At 44.6% G+C, this 15,758-nt stretch overlaps 1 protein-coding gene across 4 annotated transcripts in view; it reads right to left on the bottom strand.

The window, feature by feature from the left end:
• The window catches only part of SEPTIN11 (septin 11), a 121,756-nt gene that overhangs the window by 56,938 nt on the left and 49,060 nt on the right, over nucleotides 1–15,758 (bottom strand). For all 4 annotated transcript variants that reach the window (XM_060278388.1, XM_035112147.2, XM_035112144.2 and 1 more), the window contains exon 2: nucleotides 2,549–2,663. In XM_060278388.1, the coding sequence (XP_060134371.1) occupies nucleotides 2,549–2,663 (115 nt within the window). The remainder of the gene's footprint in view (nucleotides 1–2,548; nucleotides 2,664–15,758) is intronic.

Genomic DNA, 15,758 nt, shown 5'->3' with positions numbered 1-15,758 from the left:
GGTTTGCAAAGAGAAGCAAGACAACTGGGGTTTGCCTTTTCTTTTTGTGGCAAATGGGACTTTCCACTGGTTAAATTAGAAACTGCCGCACGTTTCCTGCAAAAAAGGCATCGGCACAGAGGTTTTGGCAAGGTTACGAAAAGCTCAACTGCGCAAGACCATACATCTCATAGAAGGCTGCCAATGGCTACCAGGCATCATGGCCAAGCATATACTATCTCTAGGGCTGGGATTGAGGAGAGCTTCTCATAATGTCGAAATCAACTTCGTGACATAATATATTAAAAAGTAGCTTTGCAGTTGATCACCAAGTCCAGTATGTACAAAATACAAATCCTATTTTGTCAGTACCGTAGTACATTCTTTTCTAATTTCTTCATCTTCTCTTGTATTTCTCTGTCTGACGTATTCCACTTGTGGAGGGCTGTTCCGTTCAGGTTCTGCTTGAGATTTTCCTATAAGGCATCTGGTTCTCCACTGTGAGAGAAGGATGCCAGTCTGACCCAGAAGGCTTTCCTTATGTTCTTAAACCAGCTGTGGATGCAAGTCACGTTCCTTTTCTTTTTTAAAAAAACAACAGTGCAATAAAACCCCAGTCAATATTTTCTTTTTTAAAAGGAACAGCGAAGCTGCCTGCTAAAGTTTCATTGTAAAAACAAAACCGGATTTCATATAAACAGGCAGCAACGGGAATAGCTCAGCCCTGCCAAGCAAAGTGCAGAGATCAATGGTTTCGTTTTGCGGATGCACAGAAATGCCTTTCAGGGGATGCAAATAGGAAAGGTCTTGGGGAAACAACATCACTCCAGCCTCTAGAAGCTCAAACCACTTTGTTCAACAGCTTGCTGCGGTTTTGACGACAACTCTTTTCGTCGTTGTTTTAATTTGATGGATATGAAAACACTAATCCTCATGGGAGAGCACAGAAGAGGCAGTGGCCTTTTGCATTCCACAGATAAAATTTGACTCCAGATGACTTTGGCTGCAACCTTGAGGACAGTTCACCCTCTATGCAGCCTCAGAAGAGAGGCTATGTGTGGATGCCACAATTCCCATTAGATCGTGGAGAAAGCAAAGCATGTGATGCGAAAGGATGCAAACTGCAGCTATCAGCCTGCTGAGCTTCCTTTTTGTAAAAAAAAAAAGAGAGAGAGAGAGAGGAAAAGAAACTCAAGTTTCTAGTCCTCGTGTTTACAAAGAGATGGGAGTGCAAGGGAATTCCTTGCTGAAATCTCAGAAGCCGGAGGGGCGGCTGAGTGGGGCTTCCAGTCTTTGGGGACAATTGCTTGAGAGTTTCTCTAGGGCTGCAATTTGGTGCTACATAGGTTCGTGAGGAATTCAGCAGGGTGGAAAAGAGACACAATTTGCAAATGTATATTTCCAGTTCTATCAGCTTGCCTTGCAGCATTGGCTTATTTATTTTTCTTACAAAATTTATAGACCACTTAATAATGAAATAAAAAAATAAATCTCTAAGCAATTTACCTAAGGTGCTAGAAAATTATATACATATATATATATCTCCCTGCTTCTGGTACGAACTTCTGCCCTTTCTTTGCCAATATATGGGCAATGACGTAATTCAGTGCGAGGAAACAGAAGGATACAGTGGAGTTCCCTTTGAAACAGTTGTGGCAATGCAGGGCATTTCGTACTTCCCACTCGTATTTCCCCCCAATGTTAGCTACATAATTCTCCATGCTTCAGAAGGTGCATTCGCATTTGTGTCAACAATCGCTCACTTTTTACAGGGCAGAGTGTGGGAGTTCCACATTTAAACACCTCGTGTGGACGGCATGGCCCTGTTCCTTAGCCCTGAATGACTGGGGAAAGTGTAGGTCTGCCATGGAGAAGTGGCTACAAGCCACAATGGCTGTGATCTGCCACCAATGTTTGAAGTGGGTATGCCTCTGTATACCAGTCACTTGGATTCAGATGTGGGGAGAGCGCTGTTGTACTTAGGTTCTGCCTGCAGAATTCCCAGAGGCACCTGGCAGCCCAACAATTAAGAACACGACCCTGTTCTTCTTATGCCCTGACACCAGGTGCTTAAGAAGACACCTAAATGCCAGTACTGGGTGTTCTTATGCACAGCATGCAATGCTCGGTGGCAACTAGGCTATAGCTCCCCAGTGTCCCGATCAGGACTACGCATCCATGTAATTTCCCCATTGACATCTGGTATATTTGCAATTTTAATTGAGGAAGAACAAACTTTTGCCCAGGTTTCCAAAAATCCAGGAAACACCGGCTAAGCATCCAACATCGGTTCCCAGTTTAGTTTCAGTTTTAAACATGCGAGGTTCCAAATGCTTGAAATTTAAACGGCTTTGCTGGTTTTTAGACTTTCTTTTTAAGGTGTGTGTGGGGAAAACCTGCACGAAAAGCTGAGCATTTCCATTTAAAAGATTCCCTGCGATGCTTCATGTCTTACACGCTAGGTACCACCAAGCAGGGGGGGGGGATTTTATATTACTCACCCTGCCATGTTGCATCCGGGAAGGACACAGATAATCTCTTTGTTCAGAAGCCTATTATCATCACTTACCGACACAAAGGATGTTGAAGCAGAAACCCTGCGAGGTTGACTTGTTGACCAGCTGATCAGGGAGGCTGTCAAAACCGACGTGGCCCGACAGGGACAGGTTTCGGAGGTCATCGTTCTGAAATTCCGAGAAGAAACATGTCAAGGTTTTTATAGAGTTGGCTTTATCATTGCTTATCAATGACTAGCAACCACTGCCACCAATATCACACCATCACGTGGCATCACGTAAATGCATCTTCCATTGAAATCAACATATCTAGCTAGTACTGCCTTTCAAATGCATACAGGTGAAACTCAGAAAATTAGAATATCGCCGAAAAGTGCAACTTAAAAGGTAAAACCAATATATGAAATAGATGCATGACATGCAAAGCAAGATATGTCAAGCCTTTATTTGTTGTAATTGTAATTATTTATCGTTGGCGGGTCAATTATAAATAGAATGTAATTAATGAAATGTAATAGCGATGCTTATTTTTGTATTATTGTAACTATTTGTTTTATTACTGTGAAATTTCCAAAAGAAAGCATTTGTAAATAATAATAATAATAATAATAATAATAATAATAATAATAATAAGTTGCATTACTGAAATAAATGCACGTTCGGCGATATTCTGCATTTAGATGCAGAAACTAGAGTCCTTTGGAGGAAGGATGAGATTTGTCTGCAATAAACAGCAAGAAGAGTCAGCTTCTAGGTTCCCAAATACTCTGTTAAAACTCATATGTGGTCTTTTCATGGAGGGCAATATAAAAGTCTCTCAAACAGAAGAAAATCTTTGTTTCTAAATAAAAAAAATCACCTTTTAAAAATAATGATTAGCACCCTGCTTCTCAGGAATAAAAAGATAAAGCTGTAGGGGAAGAGAAAAGTTTCCTTACACAGAGTCAGACTAGAGATGCTCTGGACTGTCCAGAGCCCCATCTTCTCTTTGCATTTAAATAACTATCATACTACTTTAAACAGCCATGGCTTACTCCAATGAATTCTATGAAGTGTAGTTTGTTAAAGGTGCTGAGACTTGTTAGGAGACAGCTATTCCCCTCACATAGCTACAATTATCAGTAAGATACAGGTAAAATTTAAAACACAGCTACACATAAATCACAGCTAAAAATCGATCAAACAGAGATAAAAAAATCAACAAAACTTTAAAAAACAAATACAGATAGCAACATTATATGCGTGGGTAGGCTTGCTGAAAGAAAAATGTTTTCAGCAGGACGCCTGCCTAAGGTCAACAGGCAGGGAGTTCCAAAGTTTAGCTGTTGCCACACTAAAAGATCAGCTCCTTGTAAATGCAGAACATATGACATATGGCACTTGTAAAAGCATAAGTTACAGCACTCTTCACACATGTTATGTTATACCCACTTCTTGTGACGAAAGACTGCCGGGGGTGGGGGGGTGGGGAGGGATGGCTAGTAGCCACTTGGGCAAAACTAGTTGTAATTATGGGATGTGGGTTGTGCTGTGGTCTAAACCACTGAGCGTCTTGGGCATGCTTCCTCAACCTCGGCCCTCCAGATGTTTTGAGACTACAATTCCCATCATCCCTGACCACTGGTCCTGCTAGCTAGGGATCATGGGAGTTGTAGGCTAAAAACATCAGGAGGGCCGAGATTGAGGAAGCCTGCTCTTGGGCTTGCCGATCAGAAGGTCGGCGGTTCAAATCCCTGTGACGGGGTGTTGCTCGGTCCCAGCTCCTGCCAACCTAGCAGTTCGAAAGCACGCCAAAAATGCAAGTAGATAAATAGGTACCGCTCCGGTGGGAAGGTAAACGGCATTTCCGTGCGCTGCTGTGGTTTTGCCAGAAGCGGCTTAGTCATGCTTGCCACATGACCTGGAAAAACTGTCTGCGGACGAACGCCGGCTCCATCGGCCTGTAAAGCAAGATGAGCACAGCAGCCCCAGAGTCTGCTGCAACTGGACTTAACTGTCAGGGGCCTTTTACCTTTAGTTGTAATTAGCTGCATCGCACTGTTTAAACCAGACTTTGCCCTGCCCTGGAGCCTGAAGGGAGCTTTAATCCAAAAACATCTGGAGGACCCCAGGTTGAATATCAGTGGTCTGCACTATCCATTTTGTAATTTGGAGCAGCCCCATTGATATTGAGGGCACACTACAGTCCAATGCGTGGATTCCTTTCCCATTCACAGAGTATGTGTTTATATGATTGTTCGGGGGCGGACTTTGGAAATCTTTGGTAAAAACTGGCACCCCCAAATGGATCTTCTCTATCCTGGATCTTCTCAATCTCGTGGCACTTTGGCTCAAGTGCCCTGTACAGGGAAACCCCCCCCGACACCCTAAATCTAGCACTGCATTTTCTGCCTATCTATCTATTATACACATATATCTATATTATTATTATTATTATTATTATTATTATTATTATTATTATTATTTGGATTTATATACTGCCCTATACTTGGAGGAACAAAATATAGAGAGGAATGAACAGGAGGTGGGGTGGAAATACAACAGAAATAACGTCGTTCCAGGAGAATAAAAGTGAGAGGCCCGGGGAATAAGCATTTCCCTCACAACCACCCAAAAAGCACAGAAGGAAAGTTTGCCATGTGACAGGCAGCCACTTCTGGAATTGCCATCTCCACTGTGGGCTGCTATTTATAAACCAATCCGGGCTCTGCTAACCGGAGCTAATAAAATTGAAGCGCTGAAACTGTGCCCTAAGTCATCTGCTGTCCTTCAGCAGGCCGTGGAGGAGGAGGAGAGCACAGAATTCTTCTGTCTCAAAGAGAAAAGAGGATTTTCCTTCTCCCCACTTCCCACACAGCCCCAAGGCTCAGATCCAAAGCATGGCAGAGAAGCAACACAGAAGATTATTTCCAGTCTCAGGAAAAAGTAAAGGGGGGAACCCATTAGCTTGACTCACACTTTTCTCTCTGGCGAGATACATTTATTTGGAACAACCGGTGCAAACTCTAGTCTTGTTAATGACCGCCATAAATGTTAACGCTGTCCTTCACATCTAACATTTAGAATTTAGAAAGAAATAATGAAATGGAATGGAATATTTTATGGGTGTGTTTATTGCCCGGGGCTCCTTCTGGAAGAAGAGTTGTACATCAAATCAAATCAAATAAAAAAATAAAAGTCTGGCCTCAGCTCCACTTAAGTCAATCTTAAAGGTCACGATGGAGCCTTAGGAGGGCATTATTGGTCTGCCTTCCAAAATATGTCTACACAGGTTGCCAACTCAGAAACCTTTTTTTATTTTGTTTTTTGTTTTTACTATTTACTTGTAAGTCATTTGTGGAGTAACCAAACAGTTTGAAAGCAAAGAATCCTGTGCCTTCCAACTAACACAACCAGCCCCTGCCTACTCACCTGGAGGAAATTCCAGCTCATCACAGATGACCAGGCAAGTGGCTATTTACAAGCAAGTTTACTGTATCAGTACAACAAGTGCTTGCAGAAGGGTGTTCCTATCAACTGCCCCTCCCTTGGAAAATACCATTCTCCTGTGGACTAGTCAAAGCCAGAGCCCGCATTATCTTCCAGAATTGAAATGAGATTTTATTTCTTATTCGAACTATTGCAGCAGACCTTTTTATCACTGGCAGCATTTCAAACAGGATGAAATAACATCTCAATCTTGGATGCGTTTGAGGATACTGGCCTCCCAGCCAAGAAGCTCAGGGGATTTCCCAATCCCAGGATTTCATTAAACAGGAAACAGTACTTTTTTTGTAAGAGAATTTGCTTCTGCTCAAGGTACGGCAGTGGGGAGCATTTTGAGGCTTTAACAGAAGAACAAGCCTTGCTGAGGAAGGCTTGGCACGGCTTCTGTACAAGGAAGCCTTGCCTCCTCAGTAATGGCCTTCTTCAGGAATTCCTTGCTCCACTGAGGCTCAGTGGAACCTCTGCTTTATGGAGGATATGGCTACCAATGGCTACTAGCCACAATGCCTATGTTTTACTTCATCTGTGAGAGGCAGTGGATCCTTGAAGACAGGGGAAAGGGCAGCTGCAACACTCAAATCCTGCTTTCAGGCTTCCCATTGGGGCATCGGCATGGCCACTGCGAGAACAAGATGCTGAACTAGATGAGCCATTGGCCTGATCCTGCAGGCTCCTCTTATGGCAGATGTGCTGTTCGGTTTTCAAGGCTGCCGTGCACGCTCTTTTTCCACCTCGAAAGACCTCCATGCTGGGTTTGTCGGCTTGTCAAGCAACGCTGCTTTTCCTGGATCCCTCTCTGTCTTGTACTAATTTTAAAAGGCGCCACATAGACAAAGTTTACCAAACCAGCCAGGGAGCACAATAAGTAACAACCGAAACAGCAAGCTCATGATTTGATTTAAGTTCTTCCCTCCAAAAGGAACCCTTTCCCCCTGCCAAACAAATCTTGAAAGCTGTAGGCTTATTCTTCTCCTTAAGACATGCAGCTTAAAGAAAACCTGCTAGAACAATTTACTCGCTTATGGCAAATGTCATGAGCCAATTGCTGATGGCGGGAAGTGAACTGGGGCTCCTGCAGTACATAGATGTCCTCCCAGCTGTAGCTGATAGAACCATTCTTGCATCTGAATTCAAATGGACCTATATTAGTCATGTCTGTAAATTTCAATGGGTCTATACTCTGAGTAGAGGTAACATCGGCTGCAATCCAATGTTAACAACCCAACTGGTTCAAAACTCGCTGGAATTGCATTCAGATAATCCAAATACAGCGGGAAAAGGAGGTATTTAGTCTACCAGAATACCCTTGGTGAGCTTCCGAGGGAGAAGACAGGCAAGGAAGGCCACGTGTTTAAATTCCCTTCTCCCACTTAAGGATCCTACAGAGGAGATTCCACTTTAGTGCCTGGGGCTTTGGGGATGTGTTCCCCTCCCCCTGCCCCCATATCTTCGTTTTTTGAAAGAGCCCTGACACAAACATGACAATCCGACCTCACTCACTGCAGGGAGAGCAAACTCTGGTCTCCAAGGCAAAACTGTTTGGCTAGAAAGGTCAGTTCAAACTCCAAGCAGTAACAGCACCACTTCTGCCAAGAAACGACATAAAAGGCCATTTCCCTTCCTTAGGGTGGTTTTTCCTCCAAACCGCTAAGATTTCTATTTGGAGTAGAGGTGACTAATGCATATACCAGTTCTCATGTCACAAATTACAAACCAGCAGAAAAAGCTGAAGGGTGTTTTTTCTTCCTTCTTTCCCCTTTCCTGGTGGGGAGGGGGGGGAAGATAAGAACCATGTGTGCACATTCCTGCAAGTCTTGTGAAGGGGGGGGGGAAGGGGAAAGGGAAAGGGGAAAAGAAAGACACACACACACACACAAAGAGAGAGAGAGAGAGAGAGAGAGAGAGAGAGAGAGAGAGAGAGAGAGAGAGCACCATGTGACAAACAAATATGAAGAATTTCCAACGACAAAGTCCAATCAAAAACAGATGCTCTCCCACTTCTCCACATGTCCAGTCTTGAACTGCCAATCTGAACGGCTGCATTTAAGCCGATAAAAGGCAGAGTGTATATCGGCCGTTTCCCCAAGACTTTTAGGTAGAAATGCCACATTACTACCATTACTACAGCTAAGAAAGGAGAACAGATTGGGGGCAAATGCAATGGGTTGCATCCAACTAGGTTCTGCTCAGAGCAGAACAACGGACATGCATGCCCATCAACTTCAATGGGTATACTCTTGAGTAAGGCTGGTACTGGAGACAACCCAGTGTGGCTCCCAAGGGAAACCAGAGGAAGCCCAGAGCACAATCCCTTGGGTTGCAACTGGATGAGTTCCTCTTGGCCTGTGGGCCTGCTCACATCCTGCTTTCTTCTCCCCTTTTGGAATAAGGAAATTAAAGCCAATGTTTTGTTTTTTTCCCAGGGCAAAGGATGCCTTGACTTGTATGTGTACTGGCAGCATTCTGTCGATGAGGCACAAGGACAGCTTGAATTGTAAAGCTATTTAGAAGCCCATTTTGACTGTTACACAACTTCCCCCTTAAAAAACAACAACACTTCGAGAACAGCATCTACATATAAAACCTACGTACCATTTTATCATATTGACAGCCAATGTGGCACAGTGGTTAGAGTGTCGGACTAGGAGCTGGGAGACCAGGGTTTGAATCCTCACTTGGCCACGGAGCTCAGCGGGTGACCTTGGGCCACTCACCTCCTCCCAGCCTAACCTACCTCACAGGGTTGTTGTGAGGGTTAAATGAAAAAGGGTGCAGAGCCATGTACCTTGAGCTTCTTGCAGAAAAGGGTGGGATGTGAATGCAACAAACAAACAAATAACAAATATCATGAGAAGGCTCCAAAGTGGCTTACAGGTTGAAGGAGACAATTTTTTAAAAAACAAACAAAAACATGTCCATGCAGCAATCCTAGTAAAACAAAACAAGAAAGGAAGACAGCAGAAACCCACTCCTTTGCCTCCTCAGCAGCACAACTAAGCAGCAATTGCCCATTCAAAAGCCAGGTCCCATAATCAGTCTCTCCTATGGGTTCGGTGGGTTTGTCCAGGGAATGAGTCTCCTAACAAGAGAGAAGCCACCAAGATGTCCCTGTCCCTTGGGCCCACCTGCCACCTCTTTGGAAGCTCTCAAAAGCATAACTGTAAGCAGACAGCTGAGAGTGCATGGAAATATTAAATATTCCCCAGGCTCCCAGTTAACCCAGTTAAGGGCCATGGCTGAACAAGTTAGAAGCCGGTTTAAAAATCGAAGCACAGATAGCATGCCCACAGTCAATTTATTTCAGATGTAGCTGAATGGGTAAAGGCCGTGAGGAACTCAGGTATGTCACCAAATTGCCCCTTAAATCAAGGTTACAGTTGTCAAAACCTGTTGCTCTCCAAGTCCTATTTTTCAAATGATGGGCTGACTGTGATTGATTCTCAGTTAAACACCTGGCTCGTTCAGATGACAACCTTGAGCTGGGATAAGAGCTTTGGAAACTTAAAAGAATTAAAATTCACTTGATCCAGGGATGAGAAAGAGGTTGCCTATTGCGACCTCTTTTTCTTAAGCTTGGCTGCTTCTGCTCAGGCTGCACAGGAAAAGCATTTTGGCTCCAGAAATTTGTTCCGATTGTGCAGATAAAATATAACAGATAGAATTCCACCTACAGGTGGCGGAAATGTCAGGCGCCATCCTGGCATCCAAACTTGGTCGCAAGTGGTCAAAAGCCAGGTGCAAAATGCGCCTGGCTAATTTCGATCACTATCTGCCTTATACTGAAGCAGACGGCTGGTCCATCTAGCTCAGTATCGTCTGCACTGATTGACTACACTGCGAGTCTCTCCCAGCCCTACCTGGAGATGGCAGGGACTGAAATTGAGACCTTCTGCACGCAAAGCAGGTGCTCTGTCACTGAGCTATGGACCTTCCCATAGTTGCCATGCATGCGCCACCCACAGGGCGCAAGGCGATCTGCATGACCTGTGCTTTGGCAGGAAGAGAGGTTTCAGCTTCAGGCTGCTGCAGAGTCTACGCCAGCTTCCTTCCCTCTGAGGAGGAAGGGAGAGAGAGAGAGAGAGAGAGAGAGAGAGAGAGAGAGAGAGGTGCAAGAATGTGAGAGTTTCGCATGCCGGCACTACATCAAGTTTGTGTATGGACAGGTGCGAGGGAGATAAATCTCTTTTGCCCAGCTGTGGCAGGCACCATGCCCATGCCAGTGACGACATTAAAAAGCATACCTGTCCGTAAGAGCCATAAGACTCTTGTGTTATTTCAGTGACTTGGAAGACACACACACAAAATAACTCCAGCCGTCTTCCAGCTTACAAAGGCAGCTTGATCGCCTGCAGGCGTTTCATATTTACCCTGGGCAAGTGGCTATTTTAAAAACTCCTGCCATAATCACAGTGACATCGTGTGTGTGTGTGTGTGTGTGTGTGTGTGTGTGTGTGTGTGTGTGAAATGCTATTATGTGCTGGAGCATTCTGTCAGCCTTAGCTAAAATCTTTGATTGGGCACCAAATTGTGTTTAAGCTTTTGAAGCCAAAACGCTCAGCTTTTTTTTTTTTTTTGCAGACAGAGGGAGAAAAATATATTAGCTGTGCCTCAGACAGCTCTCCCAGCTGTGGATCTTGTTCATGTGTGATGCAGAGTCATAATAATAATAATAATAATAATAATAATAATAATAATAATAATAAGAGTTTGGATATGATATCCCGCTTTATCACTACCCGAAGGAGTCTCAAAGCGGCTAACATTCTCCTTTCCCTTCCTCCCCCACAACAAACACTCTGGGAGGTGAGTGGGGCTGAGAGACTTCAGAGAAGTGTGACTAGCCCAAGGTCACCCAGCGGCTGCATGTGGAGGAGCAGAGACGCAAACCCGGTTCCCCAGATTATGAGTCTACCGCTCTTAACCACTACACCACACTGGCTCTCACCAGTGTATAATAAATACTTAAGCAGTGGTGGCGAGGGGTGAGGAAAAGGCATCAACCCACATAACCATCTGATATGACTCCTCCCTCCTCCTCCTCCTCCTCGTTGCTGCATTAATAGAAGTCTACGTAGAAAAAACCCACACCAAACAACATAAAACCCAAACATTCTTTACATAGGCGAACAGAGAAAGGAATGTTCTCACAGTTCTTCCGCATTCTGTGCCCACAGGGGACTAGAACATGCATGCATGCATTTGATTATTCTACCCTTAAGTACCACATCAATATTTTAGGTCATAAACAACTTTCCAAAATCAGCTGTATAGAAGCTCATGAGATACCCCAGAGTGTTAAGGAATTATAATGAGGCTGATAATTAAACATCTGCAGCAGAGCCAAAATTGAATCCTTTGGCCTTATCAACACATGCCACAGAAACAAGGTGGGAGAATTAGCTGCACAGGTAGCAAGGCACGGTGGAGAGGACGGAAAAATCACATTTTAATGCTCCTCTACATTATTATTTTTTAAGGGACCCTGGATGGAGAAAATGAGCACAGCAGGGAATGGGCTGTTCCTGAATCTTACCCCCTGACAAGCTAGTTTTCTTCTTGCATGGAGTTTTTCTTTTAATGGGGGGCACCCCAAAAATAGCATCTTTGTTAGTGGGTTTTACAGACTTCCTCCACTTCTCCCCAACACTGTGTCTTCAGCCCCCCCACCTCTTCTCATTTCTACTTACAAGTGGCTTCAAATTTCACTGCTCCCAAGTAACAAGGTGATTTCTACATCTAAGCTACTTAGGCCTTTTAAAAGCCGTATACATGTATTTTAAAAAAACTACATTAGCAATTTCTTCATTTGAAAAGCACTGGGACTTTTCATGCCAAAGTCAATAAACTTTTGCCTTGTAAAGAGGAAAGGAGAGATCCAAAGATATTTCTACCCTCCACTACCAGACATTTGTGCATCCCAATTCTGACACACACACACACACACACACACACACACACACACACACACACGAGAAAGCCAAACATAAGGAAATGTGAGCATTCCTATCTCCTTTTCCACACAGAGGTAGTAAATTCATGGCTGATGTGGAGTTTAAACTCCGGTTTAAGTCCAGAATTCAACCATGGAGACCTCATGTAGGGAGGAGAGAGGTTGGGAGTATGGAAAACGCAGGTAAGTAAAAGTGTGGGGGGGGGGCCCTGAAGGAATGGCACTTGTGGGGTGGGGTAGAAATTTGGTCTGTATACAGTTGGAAGAGAGCTGAGAGTGGAGGGGATTAGTTGGGTGGGAATGGTTTAGATGGGGATTACGAGTTCTAATCCTATTCATCCCAGACTTCAGTTTGCTGTGAATTTCTTTTCATTGCTCCTCAAATAAACAAACACTCTGCTCTCAAACCTGCGTAACTGTCTGTGAAATCCACACTTAAAGGATTTTGGAACACCTGCCCCACACCTACAACAGTGAGGTGGGGTAGAACATTTTCCTTTCGGGGGGGGGTGCGGGGGGGGAGAAGATCCCTGTACAGTGGTGCCTCGCTTAACGAATGCCCTGCTTAACGAAATTTCCGCTTAACGAAAGGTTTTTTTCTAGTGGAGGTTGCCTCGCTAGACGAATTCATTTTACGAAAAATTCGTCTAGAGAATCGCGGTTTCCCATAGGAATGCATTGAAATTCAATTAATGCGTTCCTATGGGCAAAAAAAATTGGGAAAAAATCAATGCATTCCTATGGGATTCGCTAGACGAATTTTTCGTTATAAGAAAAGACCCGTGGAATGAATTAAATTCGTCTAGCGAGGCACCACTGTACTTTGTTTTTTCCATGGAAAATTGACTGTTTCTAAATATTTGTTGTTCACTGGGAGCAATAAACGAATGCCAATACAAGCTTGGCAGATTTCAAAGTTGTGATTACTTGGTCTTGCTTCCTTCAGTAACAATCAAAGAGTGGTTCACACAACGAATCGGCGAAATACGATGAAAACCAAACGATTTAAAGCAGATCCATTAAAGCCCAAACAATGCAACCTGCGATCAATATAGCAGTTAGTAGATAAACATTTGGTATACGCCACGGGCTGCTCACCCCAAAAGTTCATACAGGAGGTTCTGAACCCAGGTGAACAGGTGTGTCTTAAGTAGATGACAAAACTGAACTACAGACGAATCCTGACACACTGTAATAGACACTGGGAACTGCCTCAAAACGGTGTCACTACAGACAAGACTCTTTTATCTTGCATTGCCAACCAATGAACATGACCCACCTGGGCTGGTGCCTTTTGGGACTGTCAGGACAGGAAAAAGAGAGGTTGACGACAAGAGAGAAGCCCCAGAGCCAATGATCTGCAGAGTCAACGACAGGCAAGGCCAGCTAATTGCAATGTAGTCCTCACTTTCCTCCTGGAAACATTGCTGAAAGCACTAGGCCTGAGCTGTGGTTTGTTTCTTTGAAGAAAAATTTAACTTCACTGGCCTCTAGTGATTTATTGCTTTTGCTGCTGAGCTATGCCTGATTCCAGCCCAGCACCTGCACAGCAGCCTCTCCTTTTGATCACACCTCTCTTGCAATTCAAAAGAGTTGTTTTGAATCCACAGAGCTGTGATTACTATGGAGAAATTCTACTGAATTTAACGGGAGTGATCTGGAATGAATAGCTTAAAAATAGTAGGCTTGAGACTTTTAAAACACACACAGTAATCCCAAAACAACCACCCACCCTGGAACTGTTATCCTAAAAGGCGTTTGTTGACGCAAACCACTATGCTTTAAATTGTTACACACTGAAGCACTGATGGAGGCTACCTTACAGATGCCCTCGAGTGACATGAATAGGAGAGGCCTCGAAACAGCTGCTCACTGAACTGCCTTGCAAATGTCAGAAAGCTAGCAGAGGCTTTTGCCTGACAGCTATGCAATTAATGTGGCATTGTACCAGGGCCCAAGCAGCAATAAAAAGCCCAAACTACTATTGTTTGCAATGTTTATTTTTTTCAATATATTGCAGAGAAAGCCAAGTCCTATGTATTCTGTGTCCTGCACATAATGTACTACCCTTGTGTTGTGAAAAGCCCCAGTAGCTACAGTATCAGCAAAAAATAGCAGGCTTGAGATATATTGGGGGGGGGGGTAGCCATAAAAGAAAACAAAGGCAGGAAAAGCTAAGAGGCAAAGATGAAGATGCTACCTGACACATCTAAGAGTTTTTTTCACATCTGGCAAGTTGAGGGTTGGGCATCTGCATCACTGGGCAATAATCCAGTGGGCCAAAGAATTGGGGCCCCATCATGCACAAGATAGCAGGATTTCTTCCCTGCTTGGAAAAATCTATCCATGCATTCAGACAGTTGATCCCAGGATTGCAGCCACACATAACAAATTAGAGCCAGGTGTGCCCCTGCAGATAAGACAGTGTGGTTGGGTTTTATTTTTAAATGTGCGCACACGCACACAGCCTGCATACAATGAAATGTAGCAAAACAGAATTGTACCTCCGTTATAGCTAACCTCAAAGTATGCAAAAAATCCACTCAACGTGAAACCACGCGGTTAGGGCTCATATCACAAGTTCATGGAATGAATATCCAAACGTAATCTGGAGAACGATGTCAAGCGTTGGAGTCTTAGTGAAGATATATCCCATGATCCAGTCAGTCAGGCAGTCAATCTGATCAAGAGGAAGTGCATTCAAATTGCAGATTTCTCATCCCGCATGTAAGTTCCTTGGAGGGACAAGATGACCCTCGTGGGTTCCTTCCCCAACTCTAAGGTTCTAAGATTCTGTGATTGAACCTCCAGCACCTCAGGTTGCAGGAAAACAGAAAGAGAAGTGGGGCATGCTGCTGTCAACATCCCAGTTTGTCCCCTGTACAACCCCAAGGAAGCAGCCGTAAGCCTTGGTGAAAGCACTGCTGTTAGGTTTGGCAGCCTCGATCACTGTGGGGGAGAGGCCAGACATCGTAATGCTGATTAACTAGCTAATAGACAGAAAGGATGCGCTGATACAGTGGAACCTCCGTTTACAACTACTTCTGTTTATGAACACCTCCGTTTACAAACGCCACGGACCCGGAAGTGTTTACATCCGGGTTCTGTGGAGTCGGATGCGCAGATCGCTTCTGCGCATGCGCAGAAGTGCTTTATCGGCACTTTGCGCACGTGCAAAAGCGTGCCTTCGGGGAGCGAAGGCCTCCGTTTACGAATGCCTCCACGGAACGGATTGCGTTCGTAAACCGAGGTTCCACTGTAGTGGGGGCTAATGGTTAGGGGACGTTTCTGCCCTTAACAGAGCAATCTACCTGCAGGGGGTAGGGACTGAAGCCAGTGCTATACGAAGGGGAGGGCAGAAAAATATGGCCATTTGTGCTTTGAATTGGAAGAACTTTGAATTACAAGTTATGAGCAGGGCTATCCCAAGACTTTTTGCTACCCGAAGCAAATAAGCATTCCCACCAAATTCACCACGCTGGAAGTTGCATCTCCTCCCATCAGGAATAGCAGTGGGATAGTCTCCTCCACTGCACTCTAGAGAGCGCATGACAGGCTGTGTGTCCCACACAGCTCTAATCTCCAGCAGAGGGGAATGGGCAGAGGATTCCCAGTGCTGCCCCTCCACCCAGGATCTGCCAGCCCCCCCCCTACCTACTGATAGGGCTGGCCAAGCTTTAGGCAACCCGATGAGATGGGTTAGCAGCTGGGCGTTTTTGCTACCAGTGTGTTCTGCTTGTGTATTTGGAAACGACACAAATATGAGAGACGCACCAGGGTCCACCCAGCAGAACCGCCCTGGAATGCCTCACTGCTTGGGACCATGG

Source organism: Zootoca vivipara, chromosome 9 (assembly GCF_963506605.1).
Source record: "Zootoca vivipara chromosome 9, rZooViv1.1, whole genome shotgun sequence".
NCBI classification, from domain to species: Eukaryota; Metazoa; Chordata; class Lepidosauria; order Squamata; family Lacertidae; genus Zootoca; species Zootoca vivipara.
This window is presented reverse-complemented; position numbering and strand designations above follow the sequence as displayed.